This window comes from Fundulus heteroclitus, unplaced genomic scaffold (assembly GCF_011125445.2).
Source record: "Fundulus heteroclitus isolate FHET01 unplaced genomic scaffold, MU-UCD_Fhet_4.1 scaffold_36, whole genome shotgun sequence".
In the NCBI taxonomy this organism is placed as follows: domain Eukaryota; kingdom Metazoa; phylum Chordata; class Actinopteri; order Cyprinodontiformes; family Fundulidae; genus Fundulus; species Fundulus heteroclitus.
This window is the reverse complement of record NW_023396770.1, coordinates 3,700,999-3,724,539: the sequence shown is the minus strand read 5'-3', so window position 1 is coordinate 3,724,539 and position 23,541 is coordinate 3,700,999. Positions and strand designations below refer to the sequence as shown.

The 23,541-nt window shown below is 39.0% G+C and overlaps 1 protein-coding gene across 2 annotated transcripts in view; it reads left to right on the top strand.

Annotated features, from left to right (window-relative positions):
* Positions 1–23,541, top strand: part of adgrg6 (adhesion G protein-coupled receptor G6) — a 99,126-nt gene that overhangs the window by 6,494 nt on the left and 69,091 nt on the right. For both annotated transcript variants that reach the window (XM_036130457.1, XM_036130458.1), the window contains exon 2: positions 9,069–9,157. In XM_036130457.1, coding sequence (XP_035986350.1) covers positions 9,069–9,157 — 89 coding nt within the window. The remainder of the gene's footprint in view (positions 1–9,068; positions 9,158–23,541) is intronic.

The following is a 23,541-nucleotide window of genomic DNA, read 5'->3' as shown; positions in this document are numbered from 1 at the left end:
TCAAGAAAAAAAAATCTTATTTTGAGTTGACTTATTTTGCAGTGCAACTTTGACTTTTAAGTGTTTTGTCTCTTCCTCTGCCTCCATGTCCTCCTTAAGCATGGCCCTGAATCTCCTCTCAGGTCTTCCTCTTTCCTTCCAGCTCCAACATCCTCTCGTCTAGCCATCTCTCCTCACAACACGTCCAAAGAAATACTTAATTTCTCCACCTTAACCCACCGCGGACCCGTAGAAATGTCCTTGTGAGGCCACCAGATGGTTCTTCACCCGCGCTTCCTGAACCTTCCTGATGTGTTTATTTGCGGTCTAGATTTCTTCATGCGAGGCTCTCTGGGCCTTTTCTACATTAGTCAGCAGCCTTTTTACTTTTTTTACAGGATCAACTGAGGGAAGTCAAAGTATGTGAAACTTTCTGACAATAGCCACACAAGGTTTTCATTAAATGAGTGTATTTATCGTTGGTTTGAGCAGGAAAGTTTAAATGATTTGACAATGGAATTAGATTTTTGCACTTAAAATAGGAACAGTTCATCTCTATCATCTTATTTCTAATCTTATATCTAATTATCTTATTTTAGGGGTCAAAATATTCATTCCATTGGCAGATAATATTATTTACCTGCTCAAATCAAGTGCAAATACACTCATTTCAAGAAAACTGTACTTACTTTTAGTTCAGTTTTTGCAGTGCATAATCTCGTTTTTTAAAATAAATTGTGCATTGTTGATGTTTTTACCTAATCTTTGGTTAGATTTAAGCCCCAATCGTCATATTTCTGCCGGTAAACAGCTCCAGCCACGTTTGTTGGAGGAAGAAATACGTTACCTTGACAGTTTTGCACAATTTAGAGCAATTAATGTTAGATTTTAAATTTCACTTCATCAAACACTGCAAAAACAGAACTAAAAATAAGTAAAATTTTCTTGAAACTAATGTATTTGTCCTTGATTTCAGCAGTTAAATAAGATTATCTGCCAATGGAATTAGTATTTCTACCCCTAAAATAAGATATTTAGATAAAATGCACTTGAAATAAGTTGATGGAGATGAGTTGTTTCTATTTTAAGTGGAAAAATCTTATTCCATTGGCAAATTATCTTATTTACCTGCTCAAATCAAGTGCAAATACACTCATTTCAAGAAAACTGTACTTACTTTTAGTTCAGGTTTTGCAGTGCATAATCTCGTTTTTTAAAATAAATTGTGCATTGTTGATGTTTTTACCTAATCTTTGGTTAGATTTAAGCCCCAATCATCATATTTCTGCCGTTAAACAGCTCCAGCCACGTTTGTTGGAGGAAGAAATATGTTACCATGACAGTTTTGCACAATTTAGAGCAATTGATGTTAGATTTTAAATTTCACTTCATCAAACACTGCAAAAACAGAACTAAAAATAAGTAAAATTTTCTTGAAACTAGTGTATTTGTCCTTGATTTCAGCAGTTAAATAAGATTATCTGCCAATTGAAAGAGTAATTTTAACCCTAAAATAAGATATTTAGATATACTTCACTTTAAATAAGATGACGGAGATCAGTTGTTCCTATTTTAAGTGCAAAAAATCTTATTCCATTGGCAGATTATCTTATTTACCTGCTCAAATAAAGTACTAATACACTAATTTCAGGACATTTTTAACTTATTTTAGTTCTGGTTTTGCAGTGATCAGTGCTGTGGGGGGTTAGTTACAGCACTAAACAGCAGACATGGTGGTAGACATGTGGAGTGAAGGGTGCCGGGCGACTCTTCAGCTCCAGGGAACCGTTTAAGGACTAAAGACGATCCGGTTCTGAACTCCTCGGCTCTCCGGGGTTGGAAGCGTCCCGGCGCCTGTGAGATCCAGGACTGGTGGGCCCCAAAATGTCCGCCCGGAGGCGGAGGGTCTGCAGGCCGCCGTTCAGCCCCTGCACGCACAAAACCCTCGGTCTGTGCGCGGCCTTGTTCGCTGACCTCGTCATTTCCATACTGGAGGAGGAGGGGAGACGGGGAAGCGAGACGCATGACTTGACAAAGAGGCGAGTTTTCTTTAATGTCAGCAGCTGCATGAATTTTCAGCAGCGGACGCGTGGATTAAAACCGGAGCCTGTTCCCCATGCGTTAAATATTAATGACCCAATGGGAACGTTTCTGGGCTGGAGATTCAGGATTTTCTCTTAGTTTACACCCACAGCTGTGGCATTGTACCACCAAAGGCAGCCTGTAGGCCCTCCATGTTGTTTTATCTGTCGTGATGCGCAGCAGTCGGTACATGACTGCATAACCACTGTTTCTGATGACTGCAGCCGAGAAAAGAAGGCTGGTCTAACCGTTCTCTCCGTTGTCAGTAACATGCAACACTGCAAAAACAGAACTAAAAATAAGTAAAGTTTTCTTGAAATTAATGTATTTACCCTTGATTTGAGCAGGTAAATAAGATTTTTTGCCAATGGAATGAGTATTTTTACCCCTAAAATAAGATAATTAGATATAATGCACTTGACATAAGATAATGGAGATGAATTGTTCCTATTTTAAGTGCAAAAATCTTATTCCATTGGCAAATAATCTTATTTAGCTCCTCAAATCAAGGACAAATACATTCATTTCAAGAAAATTTTACATGATTTCAGTTCTATTTTTGCAGTGAATCTGCCGTGCACTGCAAAAAGGGAACTAAAAGTTAGTGAAATTTTCTTGAAATCAGTGTATTTTGTCTTGATTTGAAGAGCTAAATGAGACTATTTGCCAATGGAATATGATTTTTGCATTTAAAATAGGAACAATTCATCTCCATCATCTTATTTCAAGTGCAGGATATCTAAATATCTTACTTTAGGGGTAGAAATACTCATTCCATTGGCAAATAGTCTTATTTAGTTCCTCAAATAAGTAAAAAAAAACACACTAATTTCAAGAAATTTTTACTTACTTTAATTTCCTTTTTGCAGTGTGTCATCTGATCACAGCCAAACTGAACTAAAAGTGAGTCATTTTCTCTTGAAATGAGAGTATTTATGCTTGATTTGAGCAGGTGAACTGCCAATGGAATAAGATTTTGGCACTTAAAATAGGAACAGCTCATCTCCGTCATCTTATTTAAAGTGCAGTATATCTAATCTTATTCTAATTTTATTTACCTGCTAAAATGAAGGACAAATACACAAATTTCCAGAGCATTTGACTTACTTTTTGTTCCCTTTTTGCCGTGATGTCCCTCGGCGTGTCTGCAAGGTGCAGATTTGTTTGTTTGCTGCCACAAATGCTGCAAAAAGGGAACCAAAAGTTAGTAAAATGTTCTTCTGATAAGTGCATTTGTCCTTGATTTGAGCAGCAAAGCTCATCTTCGTCATTTTGTCTCAAGTGCAGTAAATCTGATCGTCTTGCTTGTGCAGTCCCTCGCCTGGGAGGACGGGCCTCCACATCCCTAAAAACAGCAGCGCTCCAGCTGCAGGTTGCTTAAGGGACTCCTGGATAGGCGTCGAAACAAATTCAGAAAAACTACGTGAGGAAAAGTCCGGTTGTTTCAAATTTAAGCCTCTTTGCTGATCTAATTATCTTATTTTGTTGGTGAAAATACTCATCCATTGCCAGATAATCTTATTTACCTGCTCACATCACTGTCGTTTCTAGAAAATTTTACTTACTTTTAGTTCCTTTTTTTTTTTTGCAGCGTCGGGACTGGTTATTATTTTAAAAAGTTATTTGTTTTAATAAATGTTTTAGTCATTGATCCAAATGTAGACGTAAGCTAGTTTATGCTGGTTGAGGAAAGACACGTCTGTCTTTAGGAGAATGCCATGTTCTCCTGTTCCCTGTGTGAAGAGTGATGGAGGAATGGTTCTCCGTGTCGTATCAGATTTTTACCTCTGGGAAATAAAAGGTAATTTTATCGGTAATTATGAGTTCCTGGAAAGTTTCAGAAAAGCTAAAAATGAAGCTGAACATGTTTCATCTATTTTAAAGAGATGGTCTTTGTGAGTTTGATTTTCTTTTAAGTAAGAATATAAAAGAAGGTATGCAATCTGAGGTCCTACTGCTGTAAATAAATGTTCATTTATTTTATTTTTTTACACAGGTTTTACACCTGTGTGTGTGTGTGTAAGAGAGCAGGACGATAAATCTACATTTAGATCCCGACTGTTTCCTTTAGTCTGGGACAGACAAACAAGTCTGGAAATAAACATATTTTATCACACATGGAGGATACGAAAGTCAAACTCAGCACTTTTCCCTCCGTTTAAAGATGAACCTTCCTTGGATCAGCTAGAGTTAAGCACGGGACAATTTAAGGCATCCAAACCCCACAGGCTGCAGATGAGGCGAAATAATAATAATAATAATAATATTATTATTATTATTATTATTATTATTAATAATAATAATAATAATAATAATAATAATAATAATAATAATAATAATAATAATAATAATAATAATAATAATAATAATAATAATGCTTTTTGGTAAGGAAATTATTAGGTTGATCATGACTTAAACCAGAGGTTCCAAAACGTTTCAGCTTGTGACCCCAGAACACTGCAAAAACAGAATTAAAAATAAGTTAAGATTTTCTTGAAATGAGTGTATTTGTACTTTATTTGAGCAGGTAAAAAAGATTATCTGCCAATGTCATGAGTAATCTTACCCCTAAAATAAGATATTTAGATATAATGCACTTGAAATAAGTTGATGCAGATGAGTTCTTCCTATTTTAAGTGCAAAAATCTTATTTCATTGGCAGATTATCTTATTTACCTGCTCAAATAAAGTACAAATACACTCATTTCAAGAAAATTTTAACTTACTTTTGGTTCTATTTTTGCAGTGAATTAACAACGCCAGAGACTGGCGACCCCCCGTTTGGCGTAATATTAAGAGTCGTCCCCCGTGTTAAAATAAGGAACGTTGAGAATATTGCAAAGTTATATTCTTGATTTGCAGATAAGAAAATACTAAATCTTTTTAGCACTTTAGCATAAAACCATTATTAGTAACAGGACTTTGAAACGACCGTATGACTTTATTCTGACAATATTACAAATTTACTTTCATATTTCTACTTTATTCTTGTAATAAAGTTGACTATTTTTGCAATGTTATTTATGTACACCTCCTATTAAGACTTTATTATGATAACACACACGCACAAATCCTATTAGGGCCACCTTAAAGAAAATACATTTTTGGCCACAAAGGACTAAATTTCCATAAAAACCTCAGCTATTTTTAGATTAATTTCACATATTTGCAAGAATAGGCTGTAAATATTTAAGAGAAAAAAGATAATTTCCCAAGATTAAAGGAATACACTTGCTATATTAAAACCAGGATACTCTCCAAACTTTCATCTCACAACCCCCACTTTGGGAAAGCCTGACTTAAACCATAAAATTATTGTTTAACATAAAATATGTATTGTATAAATCACAAATACGCAGTTAACGTGATTTTTTTTATTATTAATCCTTTATTTCTACAGGAAACCTCATAGAGATATAAGTTCTCATTTACAAGAGAGACCTGTTAGCACCTGTTTAAAAACTGGTACAGAACAATGCAGGATTTAGTGAAATACAGCCTCACAGAGTTTTAATTACTAAACAATTACCAACAAAATAAACATTTAAGAACAAGAGCCAGAACTTCCTGACATGGTTGCCAGATTTTATATTAAGTGCAGTAAAATCAGCCATAGAAATTAGATGCAACAGTTTCAGCTCCTGTTGGAGATATTCCAGGTTGAAGGTGATGAGGAAGAGGAGGCTGGCTCTTCTAACTTCATCCTAGACGGGAATCCGCTTTTTCAGGTGACATTTAGGAGGATAAATAAAGAGGCAATAAACCAAAGATGGATTTATAGATAAAAATGGACCAATAAAAAAACTCTGGGCAGAGACAGCAAAGAGCAAATAAGTAAATAAGACAATGATGGGTTAGATCTCTGCATTCAGCTATGAATCTTAGAGCGCCACGAAGAGCTAAATCTATTAAATAAAGAGAATCATGTGATGAACGAATGAATTAAAGGCGCCAGCAACAAGACGTTTCCTGACATTAACAGAAAAACAAGACTTGTTTCTGAGAAAGAAGCCTCATTTAAGCTCCGGTTTCTTCAAATAACATGAAAGTGATCTTTAAAACTTAGATTTTCATTAAATATTCTACCCAGATATTTGTAGGAGGACACACTCTGAACTCCTGAGGACACAAAACAGCTGCCACTCTCTTTTTTTGCTGGAAAACAGCGTCTCCTTGGTTTTATTTGCAATCAGTACCGGTGTGAGCTGCAGTCAATCGGATGAAATCAAATTTAGACTGCGAGAGCAACTGAGCGAGCACAGCAGTAAACAACAGCATCATCAGCATACAGCTCCACAGATTGATATTTATACAGTATATATGGAAAAAATGAGAGTAAGGTATTTTAAAGGTGTCTTTCTCTAATTGAAGCATAAAAATGTCCAATGCAGCTCGTCTCGTTAGCAGCTGGAGAAACGTTATGATGGCCTGGGGGGAGCGTTTTGATTGGCTCCCTGGGGCAATGAAGGACACGCATACATTACATAAGAAGGCGTAGGTGGTTCTCTGAGGTCCCTGGTCACTCGTTTATTCACCGGCTGCTGGGCATAACAAACACATCGTTTCAGTACGACCGTCTGTCTGCACTGGGAGTCGAGCTCCGATTATGCACTGCAAAAACGGATCTAAAAATAAGTAAAATGTTCTTAAAGTTAGTATATTTATCCTTGATTTGAGCAGGTAAAATAAATTATCTGCCAATGGAATGAGTATTTTGACCCCTAAAATAAGATAATTAGACATCCTGCACTTGAAATAAGATGATGGAGATGAATTGTTCCTGTTTTAAGTGCAAACATCTTATTCCAAGGGCAGATCATCTTATTTACTTGCTCAAATCAAAGACAAATACACTCATTTTAAAAAATATTTTACTTATTTGTAGTTCCGTTTTTGCAGTGTGTCTTTCTCTACCGTGGGTAACTGGAGCAGGTTAAGCTGCTTTATCGGGGAGGATTTGGTTTATTGAGAGGAAAATGGTAGATTTCATGCAGTATTCACAGCTTTGTCACATATGTACTTTAGTTTTTATGCTTGATTCAGTGATGATCCATCAAGTTTCCCTTTTTTTAACTATTCTTTATCTGTCATCAACTATTGTTAGCCGTAATGAACGATTATCAGCTCATTTATTATTATTATTCGTAGCAATAAATGCAGTGTTTAGAATGAATGAGTGCAACAAAAGTTAAATACAGTAAACACCAAACAAAAGTTCTCAATAAAATTTGATTTATTTATCTATAAATGTTGTTAATAATGACTAGAAGACGATGGATATGAGATATCCAGCTAATTGCTTGATCTAATTTTTTGGGGTTCTTTCCATTTTCACCTTAAGGACCCTCTTGAAAATGAGATGATTTTATCTCAAAGGGCTTATCCTTTCAAAATTTAAACAAATAAATAAAACTATTAAACAAATGAAACTATTTTCATATGAATTGTAGTTTTTTTAATTGCAATCCCCAAATATAATGAATTCAAATCAGTTTTGCTAAATTCAAGCTCAGGGAGCACTTCTTTACATTAAACCATTTTTTAACTTATTCATTTATAATCTTGATTGATGCAATTGTTGCTTTAAATTCTCACTAGAACTAAAAAATATTTTATATCCTTCATATACATAATAAATAATATCGGTTCCACCACAAACAACGTTCAGAACGTAGACGTTTTGGAGACGGGTGGGATTACTTCCTCCCACTCCTTTTCAAATGTGTAAATTACAATTATTTAGTCTGAGGAATTCATTTAATTTATTTTCTGTGTTTTACATCTTTGAAATAAACTTCCTTAAACTTCCCTAAAATTAAACTTACATGTCTTAACAAACTGTCGTTTCTTACCCTCCTCAGATCCCAGACTATTCCAGTTTCCTTTATCGTGTTTCATGGATATTTGGTGCAGATGCCATGTTTAAGATAATATGTTAATTATTTTACTGTAACATGCAGGCATCTAAGAGGACAATAAGGTCGATTCCAAGCTGAGCTTAAGAAAACGTAACTAAATAAGTCTTCCTCGTGTCTCTTTTGGGTCACTTTCCATCTCCAAAACCCAAATAAAGGAGAAGTTCTAGTTTTGACATCAGAGAAGAAAATCATCTGAAAAAAGTTCATTTGTAATTAAAACATATTGAGAATGTTTTTTTCTCACTTTTTTATCTTGTTACTCTCTGCCACAGCATCTATTACAGTTAGATGCACAAAGTGAATTATGCAAATAATCAGCTATGCGATGAAGTTATTCAGCAACTGGAAAACCAACTCTAAATCGATACGTTAAGACTTTGGATCATTAATTTCTTAGACTCTTTATTTCACCATGCTACAAAAGTGTGAAACATTTAATGTATAATCTTTGTTTTCCTGCATTAGACAGCGTTAATTTATTTGGCTCAGAAACTTATAAGAGTGAAAATGTGTCTCTTCCTGACATTCAGCAGTTTGACTTTAAGCATTAAAAGTCAGACATTCAGATTTCTGCTCTTTCTAAAATATTTTACTGAAATCAGGAAGAAAAGTCTCTCCACACTGCAAAAACAGAACTAAAAAATAAGTCGAATTTTCTTGAAATGAGTGCATTTGTCCTTGATTTGAGCAGGTAAATAAGATTGTCTGCCAATGGAATGAGTATTTAGACCCCTAAAATAAGATAATTAGATATATTGCACCTGAAATAAGATACTAGAGATGACTTGTTCCTATTTTAAGTGCAAAAATCTCATTCCACTGGCAAACCATGTTCTTTACGTGATCAAACCAAGGACAAATACACTCATTTCAAGAAAATTAAATTTATTTTTAGTTTGGTTTTTGCAGTGCAGGACCTGCGTCCATGCAGGCCTCCAGAGAACTGTTGATATTTAGTCATTGAATACCCTGAAATTGCCCCTTTTGTCATCTTTTAAAATTAAAACCAAAGATTTTCTGATAGAAACATCGAGGTTTGATGAAAGGTTTACGGTAGAAACTGGACTGATGATGTTCTTACTTCTTCAGGGGGTTCTTGCCTCTCCAAGGAGGTGGAAGGTGGAGGCTCCGGCATTTCGTCCTCTTCGTTCTGCTGTGGATGTTTCTGGACGGGACCGGTAGGACCCAACTCTCACGTTTACTCTGTTTATTTTTGTTTTTTCCTCTTGTTTATTCAGAAAGTGCCGGTCCAAATTATCTGACCACAGAAAAGAAAGTGACGTTGCTCTCACGGTTATTGACCTGAAGAAAAGAGTTGATGTTTCTAAACGTCATTTCTATACTTTTGCTGAAAGCTGAGTTGATGTGGAGCAAGCAAAGGAAAATGTATGCTTTTTCTGGCTCTAACGTTCACTAAAAAGTGACGGTAAGGTCAGCCTTCATCATAAATCAGGTCAACGTTTAACCGTGGATTTAAAAGCATTAGTTTTCCTCTCTGTCATGTTGACATTAAATCTGTCAGATGTGCCAAACTCTCCCTGCATGCAGGGCGTGCCGAGGCCAGCTGTTGCGCAACACCAAGGGTTGGGTCTCTTCGGAGAGAAAAACAAGCACAACGTGCAGAAAGACTCGCCTCGCTGGGTAATTACCACCCTGCGGATGCACAGGGCTACGAGTGACCAAACAAGGCCAGAAATTAATCAGCGTTCATTCAGATTTCCTGTGAGAGCAACTCCGCGCCAACTGGAAAACAAATCTTTGCTCCAAGCCGAATTAGACGACGCTGAATTATTCTAATATAGGATTTTATTAGTATTTTAGAGCAAAGTCGAGGACCAGGTGGATAAAACTAACCAGACCCAGGCCAGCACAGATACCACAGCTTTATGGTGCTAAAAGGTTTCTGTTAGACTGAATTCAAAACAAAATGGAGACAAACGTCATCATATATGCTGATGATACATTAATTATCTTGTGTGAATGTAGGAGAATGAGCAGAACTTAATGAACAAACCTCACATTTGATTGGCTGATAAAGGTGATTCTGCTCTGCAGCCACTTCTCCCACAGTTCAGGAGGGAGGGGGTGTAAAACTGTGGAGCTAAAGATGGTGAGAGGATGGAAAGTCCTCCTCCAGGGGGAAACGAGCCGACATGGACTGAAAGAGAAAAGCCCCAACTCTAAAAGCAACATAGAAAATTCGGTTTTTAAAGGACACTGAAGGTCAGAGAGCTTCAGTTCTGGGGAGATTCTGTGGTCCGCACTGCAAAAACAGAGCTAAAAATAAGTCACATTTTCTTGAACTTAGTGCATTTGTCCTTGATTTGAGCAGGTAAATAAGATGATCTGCCAGTGGAATGAGTATTTTGATCCCTAAAATAAGATAATTAGACATACTGCACTTGAAATGAAGATGATGGAGATGAATTGTTCCTACTTTAAGTGCGAAAATCTTATTCCACTGGCAAATTATCTTATTTGCCTCCTCAAATCAAGGACAAATACACTCAGTTTAAGAAAATTTTACTTACTTTTAGTTTAGTTTTTGCAGTTGTAACAATCGGAGATGTTGCTCCTCTAACCAGGAGGTAGACATCAGCCAGGGGGTTGCAGCTTTGCTTTAAATGGCTCAGAGTTGATAAAAAGATCTGAGTGGAGCATGTGGGCAGAGACACAGCGCTGTGTGAGCGAGGCGAGCCGGCAAACCCGACCCGATTCACCCCTGGAGAGTATTAGGAGAAACTCGTGGAAGTTTGACCCCAGCCAGACGATTTAGGGAACAAAATCAGAGCAGATGGATGAAAACTGAAGGTTTTCTCTCCTGTTATTTTTTAATGTAAGACGCAGCGATCCATAATACAGTGAGCTCCGTTCACATTCTGACAGATTTATGTGTCTAAAACAGTTTCACATCAAATATTTTCATCATTTCCAGACATCGATGAAATAAATCATCACATTTCTGGTTTTAAATGAGAATTAGGGTGGCGTTAAAGCGGGCAGGGTCCATCTAACCAGATTCTGACGATGCTTTTAATGTGCTCCAGAAAGCCGCTGCATATTTCACCATGCTGTTGTTTTTATGACTTGTTATTCGCCTCATTTCTGTTTTTTGTTTTGTTTTGTTTTTCTGCTGTGGGAACAAATGTTGCATTGCTGACTTGAGGAAGAACCAAATCCTTCCTGAGGGATGCAGCCTTTCTTCTGACAGCAGGGATCTTCCGTGTTTCATTCATCTGCTTCCATCTGCTCGTCTCATCCCACGCCGTTGTTTCCCCCGTGTTTTCCAGCTCCTGCATGCCTCCTTTTTTTTTTTTCTCACGGCTCCATTAACAAAAGCCACTTTTCAGTTCTAGTTCATGAAACCTGCCGATGGATCCTTCCTACGTCTGGCTGACACTCCATCACATGGCAGAGCTTTTGTTTTAAAACCATCTGCAGCATTCAAACACTGGAGGCACGCTTTCTGCGCTTTGACTCATTTGCTGCACTTGTTGCCAGAAATGGATCTTTTCAGTCGTGATTCTGGGTGATTTGCTGAGCGTTGTGTAGGAAGTTGTGATTCTGGATGCAGGTTATTTCCACATTCTGCTAAAATAAACGGCAGACCCTCATCAGCTGCTCAGAAAAACATGATCTGGTTGATTTTGAGCATTTTTACCTGGAAACTCCATAAACTTCATATTATTAATGATTCCTTTTCCTCCCGCCTTATTGTCATGTCTTAGCTGGATCTGGTAGTGGTGTGTGAAAAATTGCCATTAATATATTCTGAAAGGTTCTGACAACCTTTTCAAGAAAAATCAATTTCTGGGCTGATCGATTTAGCCAAAAATCTAAATTGTGATATATTTTAACCATAATTGTGACTTAATTTTGACTTTTCTCTGTTTTAACCACAAGCAACAACCATGTCCTGTAGATAAAGATGTTTGTAAACCAGGACGTTTTAAAATAATAAATGTAACTGTTTTTATTGATCAGAATATTATAATTAAAGAAAATAACTTGTTGAGTTGGACATCAATCCTTGTTGAACATAAAGTGAAATGAACAAACAAGTCCATGTATTTAACATTTTAACCAGAACTTAATGCTGCGGTGAGATTCCTGAAAGTTACTAATAAAAACTATGATTATATAAACTCTAAGACAATTAATAAAACTAGATTATCTCACTGCTGCAGCTCTCTTCCCTTCCATGTGGAGCAAACCCACTTTATACATTTTACTGACACCTAAAAGACGTCTGATCCAGTAAATGTTACATAGCCAAAAACTACAAACCTTTGTGATTTGGAAATTGTATTTATTAAATTATGATTATATTACAAATATAAGCCCTAATATTGTCACATGATTCCAGTAATGAAACACAAACTTTAAGTTAACGGCTGTTAAATCCTGTTCAAGGATCAATAAACCCACTTTTGTTACTATTTATGCTATAAAATAACATTTAATTGCTGGTTAAATGGTTTTTAAAGTGCTTCAGTATCAATATTATTCATTTATGTTTGTTTTATAATACACAGAACTCCCATGACGCTGATTTTAAACGTTTTGGTTGCAGACATTTTGGAGATAAAGCAGAAAACTAGACGCGGGGATAAAATGTGAAGCTGGTTTTAAGCCCAAACTTCTGATCTGGAACCGTCTGAGACTCTGACGGAGTGAAAAATACGACGCCATCCGGGCTCTTAGGCTGAGGGATGCTGCTGTCAGCGTGATGTTGATAATTTCAGCTGCAATAATGTTATAATACGTTTTTATCCTGATACACCGGAGCAGATTTAGAATAAACTACAGCTACACGTAGTGCTAGCAGCAAATTTAGGCCAAATTTACCTAAGTGGCCCATGGAAGGCCGGCGTTTTTCACAGGGGCACAGAACAAAAGAATAAAATAATAAAACAAAGCAATATTTAATTGTTTGATGATGTTAAGTGAGCCACTGCGGATTTCAGACCCCTGATCTAACATGAAAACTGTGATCCCAGCTCAATGCAGCTGAAGCTAAACTAATTTTTAAATCCTTCTTAGAGTAAAACTATAACGGTAAAAAACTGATAAAAAGAATAAGAAGTGTATTTAATGTTATGACTTTAGTACAGGGGCCAGGGCCATTTCTACAGGGGCACTGGCCCCCGTTGGCCCTGTCTAGGACCGCCTCTGCTAGTTTTAATGCATCAAGATTGAAGGAAATTAATCACATTCTGAGTGGGAACTTTGCTTTTCTATATGTTTTTCTGTTGTGATTCCTCCTTCCTTTATATTCCCCCCCCAAACGTCCGCCTTGTCGGAGGAAATCTGCATCTCAGTCCAGGTTCTCGGTATTCTCCGTGTTTGTGCCAGATTCCCACTCATTAGGCGGGAAACTGAAACCTCTCGCTGAGAACCGAGGAGCTGTGCGAGCCGACGGGCCAGAACCACGCTGCGTTTAATGGGTTTTCCAGAACCGGAGCGCAGGCAGCCGCCTCGGGCCAGGCCCGGGCGCTTCACGCGGCCTCGTAAAGTTCCCAGCAGAGCCGAGCCACAGAACACATGCAGGCCCCGCCGCCGCCGCCGGCCGCCAGTACACAGCAGAAGGAGGTTTGGACAGCGGAGGGACAGGAAGCTGTAAATATCTGAGGGATGAGGAACAGCGCTCCTCTGAACTCCAACTGTTCCCCCGTTTTTAAAGGGACAGAACCACATCTGAAACTTTGATTTTAACAAACGTCCCGGCGCTGCCAGCTCTGTTGCATCACAGCCTGAGCTGGAACCAGGGGCAGAGGACGGGATCTGCAGTTTTACTCGTTTAGTCCTCAAACATCTGAGGCGTCGGACATTTTAGGTCAGAATATGAATGTTTCTCAGATTATTTTAGACACGAGCTTTACGGACGGATGGGAAAACCTCTGCTGTCCACAAGACCGGTGCTGATTTCCCTCTTTGCTTTTGATCTGTCCCATGCGTCTCTGTGATTAGATCATAAATTAAGCATTTAAAGATTTATATTAAATGTATATACCACTAAAATGGACATGAATGCGGTCCTTTAAAGTAAGTTGTTAATTGGTTCTTTACAAATAAACTGAAAGGAACTAAATTCATTTGATATTTTTCTCTCTACCGAAGCTAAAAATCTGCTTTTATATACGTCGTTGTTATGTTCTATAAAGCCAAAACTCATTGAATAAATCGTTTTAATATTCGGCGAACCGTGATGCCTTCAACGTTTCTGTTTGCTCCCCTCCTCTTCCTCCCTCCCTCCTCTTCCTCCCACCTACTGAAAGACGAGGATGAGGAGAAGGAGGGGACGAAGCACCTGGGGCCGTGAGTCAGAGCTGATCCCAGCTCAGTTAAACGCCGCCGTGTTGTGTTCAGGTGCAATAATACGGTTGTTTATTCCAGTTTTGGGGATTCCCAGCAGTTTCTTTTTCTCCTGCTTCAAGTTAAAGCGAGCCGACTGGAGGAAACAACACAGAAAGTTGGTGCCTTGCAGCAAGAAGGTCCTGGGTTCAAATCCTGACCTGCAAATGGAGTTGAACTTGCAGCGATTTTCAGTCTTTTAGATTCTGTTAAAACTTGGGATTGGTTTCTGTTCTCCTCTGCCGGTTGAGTAGGAATGGATGAAGAGAGAACAAAGTCGGGAAGAGTGAGGAATGAAAGGAGGAGGGAGGAATGCTGCCGGAGTGAAGGAATGTGGGAGAAAGGCTTGAAAGGACGGAGGGGTGAAAGCAGAGAAGGGCAGGTTGGTGGAGGCTGCAGGATTAGTGTCTGAGAGCGCTTCAGATGCGCTCGCTTCCACATTATTCACTGGCTTTGGTTTTAAGTGTTTTCCCCGTTTGGAGGAATTAACAGTATGGATGGCGTTTGAGCTTTTGAATTTTAAAGAATTGATTTTCAGTAGTTATTCGTCTAAACGTCGCTGGTTCTGCAGTAAACAAGGGAATTCTGAGAGAGAACATGAAACTGCAGCTCCATCCTCTCTGCATGGTTGCTGGTCCCTTTATTTTAGAACTTTTATTGGTTTTTAAGTCTTTGGTAAAGCACCTAAAGCTGTATCATATTGTTTTATTGTTCTCGTGATAAGAATTTGGGTTTATCTTGACAACGGTAAATTAGTTAGGATACAGTCAGTATTGTTATTTTTGGACATTTTCTCCACTGCTGGTTTCCTCAGAGCAACAATAAATGCTAATATATTCCAAAATATAATTAAATGTCATTACTGTGTGCAGTTTTCTTTATGAAACTTGTGTCCTGATGAAACGTATTTGGAATTTTGTTTTAATATACATTACATTATTAAATGTGTTTTTTAAGGACAGTATTTGTATTTATGAGGCTATAATGAAGTCACAGCCACAAAGTTACCTAAAAATACTGCAAGAGGCTCATAATAATCATGTATTGTTATCACAATAGTATCACAATATATGGAGATAAAATATAAAGTTAATAACGCACATCCCTACCAAGGACGCAGCTGAAGCTTCTTTTTTTTTTACGTTGCAGCTCCCAAGTTATGAATCGCTAATGCCTCTTAGAAATTTGCATTTCTAGGAGTCTTGTTTGTCACATTAAAAGTATCTTTTGAAAATAAAAACAACAACTTCACGCTGGTATTAAACATACTTTTCCTTAAGTTCCCATTTATGCATGAAAAATCTTGCATTTTTATTGGTCTGATGTAATATTCTAATCTTAAATGCTGCGTTTTTATTAGCTGGAGGTGGAAAATAAATCTAAATTACCATAAATAAAGGCTTTAAAACATCAGCAGTCTGTGTTAATCGATATAATGTGTTTCTCTCAGTGAACTGAGTTACTGAAAAAAATGAACTTTTCAATCATATTCATATGTATTGATTAAAAAAGAAGTAAAACACACAAAGCAAAGATTAGCAGCAATCAGGATATTTAGTCCATGCTGCCATAAGCTGACAGAAGTTCTTGCTGTCGTGGATCTACGGGACAACGTTAAGTTCTGGTAAATCGTCGTTGAGCTTTTCTTCAGGTTTAACGCCAAACTTAAACTAAATTCTGTGCCGATGGGAATTGGCCTTTCCTTTATTTCCTGTAGTCCTGATGCAGAGTCCCTGAGTTTTCCGCTCTTCTCCAGTTCTTCTGTTTGTGCTGCTTCTCCTCCTGCAGGAATCTTAAATATCGAGCATCAAGTCAAAGAAACACGTAGCTCAGTTACACACAGTGGGCCTCAGATGTTTATGAGAAACTTCTTAAAAATTAGAAATGCCCCCCTTAGTTTAGTTAAAATGACTCAGAAAAAAAGAACAAACTAAAAATTGTGACACTTTTTATAGTTTTTACCCACTGATAGTTTATGTTGCATGATTTGTTTTTTTAGCTTTTTCCACAAAATCTTAAGCGTGGCGAGAGGATGTAGATTCTAACCCTGAGAAATATTCAGAAACCTTTTAAATTCAAACAGCGTTGAAGTCTGCAGTTTCCTCTCCACCTGTACAGGTGATATATGAGGATGTCTGTGTTTTCATCTACGTTCATCCACAGAGTCTCTCACTTCTAAATGACCTACGATTTTCTGTTCAATCAGCCCAGAGCGCAGAAAGAGCCCAGCCAGCTTTCTATTCACTGCCATCATATATAAGGCATCTCTGAATTTGACTCTTTAACTTCTCACACCTCTTAAATAAAACACTGAAAACTGATATATTAACCTTAAGATATGCCACTCAAGGTGTACGTTTTTTAATAAGACTTAAAGAATCCTCTTACCTATTAGTTGTCCCACATAGTTTCTGTTGGCTGCGCACTACTAGTGTTAATTTATCCAGTTAGCTTAGCGGTTAGCTTAGCGGTTAGCTTCGATGTTAGCCGTTCATTGTAGCTCTGCTGCTCTCATCGTAGACTTTGAACATGGCTGAGAGTTGTAAGAAGCGAACTGTGTACAAGTTTATGAGAAAAAGAGGAAGGACTCAGTAGAAAGAAATAAGACCAGAAATGTGCTTTCTCCTGTAATGTTTTCCCTTTGTCTAATGTTTTTCTTTACGCTGCAGTACTTTCTTTTTTTGTTTTGTTTAAGTGCTGCAATTTAAACCATCTTGTTATAAGCACTTTATAAATAAACATGCCTCGCCTTTAATGTTTTCTGACAGTTTGATTTAAGCTTTAAGTTTTGATTTGTTTGTCAAATGCAAAGAGAAGCTTCTGCAGAATTCACCTGCGTCCTATAAAAAAAGAGGGAATCCCATCACATTTCCTGACAGTTGTATCCCTCAGCAGCTTCTTTAACAGGATATAATCCATCATGGCTGCCTTTATAGATATTAAACAGTATCTAAACAATCATCTCTGGTGAGAACTTTTTAAATTAAGGTTTTAGTTTTAAAAAACAAAAGCAAAAAACAGTAAACACAGACGTTTGAAAATAAGGTTGCTTGTGCACTTAAAAATAAGAGTGCAGCTCTGTCACAGGCTAGATTATAACAAAAGTAGGTTTCAAAACCCGAACAGCTAAACAAAGCTGAATCCACAGATTTCTTTCCTTGACCTCTTTTCTTTTCATGCGTCTAAATCATCTTCTTTTAGCTCTGATTGTCATTCATTATTTCTCTGATTTGCTCTGACCCAGAGCGCAGCCCTTTGAGCATGAATAACCCAATAATCGTACCTATCCAATCTGGTAATTTGAGGCTTTGACCCGTCTTCTGTAAATGACCCCGTTCTATTTACAGTCTATTATTTTAATTATAATCCAGTTACATCACACACGCAGTGATTTACAGTCATCAGCAGAGAAAGACTGACAGCATCCAGCAAAGCTTGACAATTCAAACCAATTAATTCAATTATTCAGTTATTATTGGGAACACAGAGCGAGCGGCCAAAAACAGCCGCACATCTAAATGTAAATTAGGATTCAACACTAATCCTGCAGTTATCACACTCACATGTTGTTACTGAAAGCTGCGTTTGCTCAGCTTAGGTTTGTTGAAGAGAATCAGGAAAAAGGAGCAGCGCAAAAAGAACCGGATCATGTCTTTACAGCGAGTTGGTTTACAGCAGTTCAGAAAGAGAAACGTAGATTAATCACAAGCACAGTGTCGAGGGACTAGAGATGGAAATTAGCGCTGGCTGTTATCCCGTCCCTTTGTAAATAAATAAATACAAATCTCTTTAAAACATTTGTATTGGTCCCGTTTTAAAACTATGGCTCACAATCAAGGAAAATCTTAAATGTTGAACTTTACATCAAACTTATAACAAACGTATTAATGGAAAGTTAAGTGGAGGGAAAACAGAGAAAACGGTTGCATTCCTCCAGAGACAACATCAGAAGCATCTTACTGAGGAGAGAGAGGACTAAACTGATGCTCAGTGGTTTAAAAAATAACTTTGCAGATCAACGTAAATGTTGCATTTCATTTGCAAATCAAGTTCCCAAAATCCTGAAGAAGAGAGGCGAGACCCAGGCTCGAGTTGTTCTGGCCATTTTGCTTCGTATCCTTAACAAGGAGCCAAATGGACTTTGCTAAAGAAGCTGGTTACTAAGAGTGTTGAATCAAAACATGAAACTGGTTAAGTTGTAGAAAAAGATGCTCAAGTAGCAGGGGTAATAGCACCATCGACAAGACTTTCAGACATTTCCTGAGTCCACTTTCAGATATTTTAGGGGTGTGGTTATGTGCTGAGGAATGGTGACTGCTGGAGCTTTTCTTGCTCTGTTCTGGCTTCTGCTCTCCGCCCATATGTAGGACCTGCGCGTCGTCTTCTGCTTTACATCAGATAAATATATTTAAAGTACTTTTTGTGATCGAGAATCAAAGGAAGAGCTCAAATGGTGGCATATGGAGCTTCTCTGTTGGTCTTGGCTTGGTTTCTGATTACCGCCACCTGCTGGACCGGAGGTGTAGTGCACTTTTCTTCGTAGTTTGCCCATATGTAATTAATCTGATTTTTAGATACATTTTCTGCAGCCCTTCAGAACAGTGGAAACAGAAAGCAGACAGGTTACCTGGGATTCCTTATAACCAGGTAAATAAAATCCCAGGTATTTAAATCCCTGGACTCTTGATGCAAAAGCGGCTATTATGAGGCAAATGCGATTATATGTTGCTGAGGATTCTCACCTCCATGCATGTGATCACAACATTTAACCTGTGAGCCAGGCTAACGAGGAGCCTAACGACTCTCCATTGTTGGGGCGACCGGTTCCAGGTGAATCTACAGGTGAATCTAAGCTCAGCAGGTCCATAAAGCTGGAACTCCTCACCACTGCAGACATTTTGAACTGAGAAAACTTCCTGGATGGGAAGAGAAGCATCTTCAGCTTTATAATAAAAGTCCAGTTGTTTAATTTTGTAAACCTTGTTTTGGATTGACCTGTGTTGGAAATATAAAGTTTCAGTTCCCTACTTCAGCTGTAGACAATAAAACATTATATTTACGGCTTATTTTGAATATATACTTGTATAAATTGTACTCAACCATTGGTTCTGTCCAGTTGTTTTATTTTTCAACCTTTTTTTTTGGATCAAACATGATTATAGATTCTGGAGGTAGATGATCAATTAAGAGCCACAAAAAACAGACATATCCGAGATCTGAACGCTGGAGACGATTCCTTAGCACATAAGGATTAAAACGGCCGTTATTCTGAACAAAAGGACACCTCCATGATTAAATCAGGAAACCCTAATGAGGTTCTTCAGGTTTTTCTCAGGTGAGGTTCTTCTCTGAAGAAGCACGTCCTGCAGGTTATGAAGCATAAAGTCAAAGCTTATTTTCAGTTGTGCTAACTTCCTGTCCGCCCAGAGAGGAGGACTGATGGTGAAAGCCTCACATTCAGGAGGGCTGACGTGTTTTAATCTCGTGTTTCAAACCTGGACTAGATCCGTCTACAATAATCCTTTAAAACACGGCTTATGTTCCTCCATTTCTGCTATTTATGTATCTGTTATTTAAACCTTATAGCATTATGTTATTTAAAAGAAGGTTTTTATTCCCAAAATGATGTTAAAATTCGGTACGGTGCTTTGCCTCTTCAGCTGGACGTCCTCACACCGCTGTGTGTGCAGCAGCGATGAGGGACGCTGTTACATTTCTCCGTTGGAGATTTCTTCATCGGGGAAAACCAGCTCTCTCCTTATTTCCAGCATTTGCTTATCAGCCGACGCGTTTGCATGGGTGAACTTCCTCTGAGCAGGAACGGCGCCCTGATTGGCCCTCACTTGGCTGTCCGTCGGGTTTTATCAGCTGTGGAAGGAAGAAATGTCATCGGCGCTCAGAACAACCGAGCCGGAAGAGCAGAGGAGGATTTAAAAGATCTGAGCTCTGATTCAGAGGTCACGTCGCTACGTTTTCACACATGCACGGATGAAATGAACCGGAATGAAATAAGCCGGTCCTGAAAATGTGTTCTGTGCGAGGAATGGAAGCCCTTCTCCTGGTGTGAACCCGTTGGCAGCCAGACTGCAGGGGAGAGTTGTCCAGGTGGAGACATGAGAAGCAGCTTTTTAGAGTCCAGTCTGGGCGAATCCTCCGTGAGAGACGGATAGACCTGAGACAGACGGGAAGAAGGACATGCAGGAGTTTATACTCTAATGGAGCGTGATGTTTTTCCTCTTCCATCTAAACATAAAAGTCTTCATGTTTCGATGTCAGACAGCCGTACGCTGAAACAGGGGGTCCCACCGTGTGCTAAATGAAAGCTGCACTCCCACCACATCAGCATGTTCGAATAACTTCTGAAAAGTTCATTTAGTTGCCTCAAACAGGCTTAAATCAGAAGGAACCGGACCTCCGCTCAGTTTTTCTAGAAAGGTTTCCACCCCTGTCCAGGAGTCTTTGTCGGTTCTGCCGGCTCTCGCTTGAGCAGCCTGCAGCGACCCACCGGTGTAAAAAGCATTTAATAACCAAATAGATGAACAGAAACTTATGGAAACACGGATTCATTACCTACGTAAAGTTTTGAAGATCTAATTTCTGGAGATGTAGAGACCCTGAGTGTTTTAAGACATCAGGAAATCTTCTGGCTCGGTCGTGCGGTTCTTAAATTCAGGGTTTGTTTTCTGTCTTGTAATGTTTCAGTGTTCAGATCTGAGGAATATTTTCTTTTCTTTATGGCTTTAAGTGTTTCCGTTGTAAATTGTGCGTGTTAGTTCTTGGCTGTGGTTGGTTTGATGTTTGGATGATTCACCTGATGCAGTTCTCTGTGACGCTGAGTTTGTACCGTTTTATAAGCTGCAGGCGTCTCGTGTTTATTTACCCGACCGGCATGTCCGCTCTGATCTCCCCTAACCTGAATCCCAACAGACCGTGACGGTAAAACCTGATGAGCACGAACCTTTGACAGACCCTGACTGACCGGGGGACCCCCAACACGCCTCGGTCCTGAGAACGTGGACCCAGACGGATCGTTTTGTACCGGTTGTGTGTTCGGACGTGCAGAGAAAGAGATTGTGCGCGCTGACCCACACACGGGGCTGTTTCTGACGTTTCCACTGCGTTGGCTGTGGTTTGGCTGCAGCGCGGGCCGGGCCTCACATGAACAGGGCCCATTGTTGCTCTGCATGAGGAAGGCAAACCATTCTTTCCATTTTCCATTTTTCTCTCTCTATTTTTTTATTTTCATGTTGGGGGATCCCTCCCTTTTTTTCCAGCATTTTCACAAAACCATAAAGGCCAACATGTTTTTCATTAGTGTTCTTGGGAAACCAGCCATTGGTGGGCTGGGCTTGGTTTCTAGACTCCCACGGTCTGAGAGCGCTGAACATCCAAGAACGATGATTAGGATCACGATTAATCACCAAAGCTAAGTTGTTATTTATTTCAGGGGTGTAACTTTATACAAAAATCAGGGATTTGATGCAACTTTGGTTTGATTCAGTCAAGAGAAACAAAAAAAAAGTGGCCACAATAGACAAAAGGATGGATGGGTGGGTGGGTGGATGGTGGGTGGGTGGATGGATGGAATGATGGATGGATGGGTGGATGGATGGATGGTGGGTGGATGGATGGTGGGTGGGTGGATGGATGGAATGATGGATGGGTGGATGGATGGATGGATGGTGGGTGGATGGATGGATGGATGGATGGGTGGATGGATGGATGGATGGTGGGTGGATGGGTGGATGGATGGATGGATGGGTGGATGGATGGATGGTGGATGGATGGTGGGTGGATGGATGAATGGATGGGTGGATGGATGGATGGATGGATGGATGGATGGATGGATGGATAGTGGATGGATGGATGGTGGATGGATGGATGGGTGGATGGTGGCTGGATGGATGGATGGATGGATGGATGGTGGCTGGATGGATGGATGGATGGATGGATGGGTGGAATGATGGGTGGATGGATGGATGGGTGGAATGATGGATGGATGGATGGATGGGTGGAATGATGGATGGATGGATGGATTATACAACAATAACGGACACTGGAGAATCCAAAGGGTTAAATTGGTTTGTAGTTATTCTCATTTTTAGGTAATCCAGTGAACGAGATGTACTTGAACGCACCATATCAGCGCATGAAGCCTCTGACTGTATCTGTCTGCTGTCATGTCTGATGTGCTGTGCAGCGTTTTGGACTGGTTGAATGCTGCAGGCTCCTGGATTTAGACTTTTTAGATTTTTTTTCTCCTGCATCAGTGTCACTCAGGTAAATAATCCAGTTTAATCATTGCAGAGCGAGCTACAGACCTGATTTTTGTTGGAAAATACTGACTAAAGTTTTGGTACGATCCAACTTATTGCTCTCTCTACCTTAGCTGCTGAAGGAACCTAAATGGGTGTCGCTATTTAAAGCTGTCCCGCAGAATGTTTCATGGCATTCATCAACATTTGCATGAGTTCAAGCTGTTTGTTTGGTACATGTGCTTATTGAAGTGAAAGGGCTGTACCAGATTATCGTTTAGTTAAAATATGTCCACTGGTGCACCTCTAATTCATTTGAATGCAAGTTTAGACATGAATAAATGTCTGGTAAATTTAACAAACTCTAATTCTTGGTAAATCTGAACCTTGCTCAAGTGTGAGCCTCCAGAATCGACAAAGACTGAAAAGGTTTTCATAAAACGTCTGATTTAAGGCTGAGAGTTTGCACAGGCATGCTGATCTGAACAGTTTTCACATTGACCACATGCAGACATAGAGTGTAGAGTGTTGTTTGTAGAGTTCAGTATAGAGTTCTTTATTCAACGATTGTATTGATGAGTTAGATTTTTTTATTATACCCCAGAAACCCTCCAGCTAAACTTCTGATCTATTTGACTGGGAGTGCTTGTAAAAGGACACATATCATACTTTGCTGTTCTTCCTTTTCACATTTAAATGATTCAGTTGTGGTCTACATGAAGTGAAACTTCAATCCTTTGACCTAAATATCATGTTAATTTAGCTCCACAGTCCCTCTGTTGCCCGTGATCTGAGGTGCGTCTGAGGATAACTCGTTTTGGTGCCGTCTCTTTAAATGCTGAGCGCTCCTCTTCACCCCCTTTCGGCCATTTTTGTAGTCTGCTGGGGGACGGTGTAATGGATTGTGTGGGTTAAAACACCCAACAACTCAACATATTATCCACTTGTAGCTT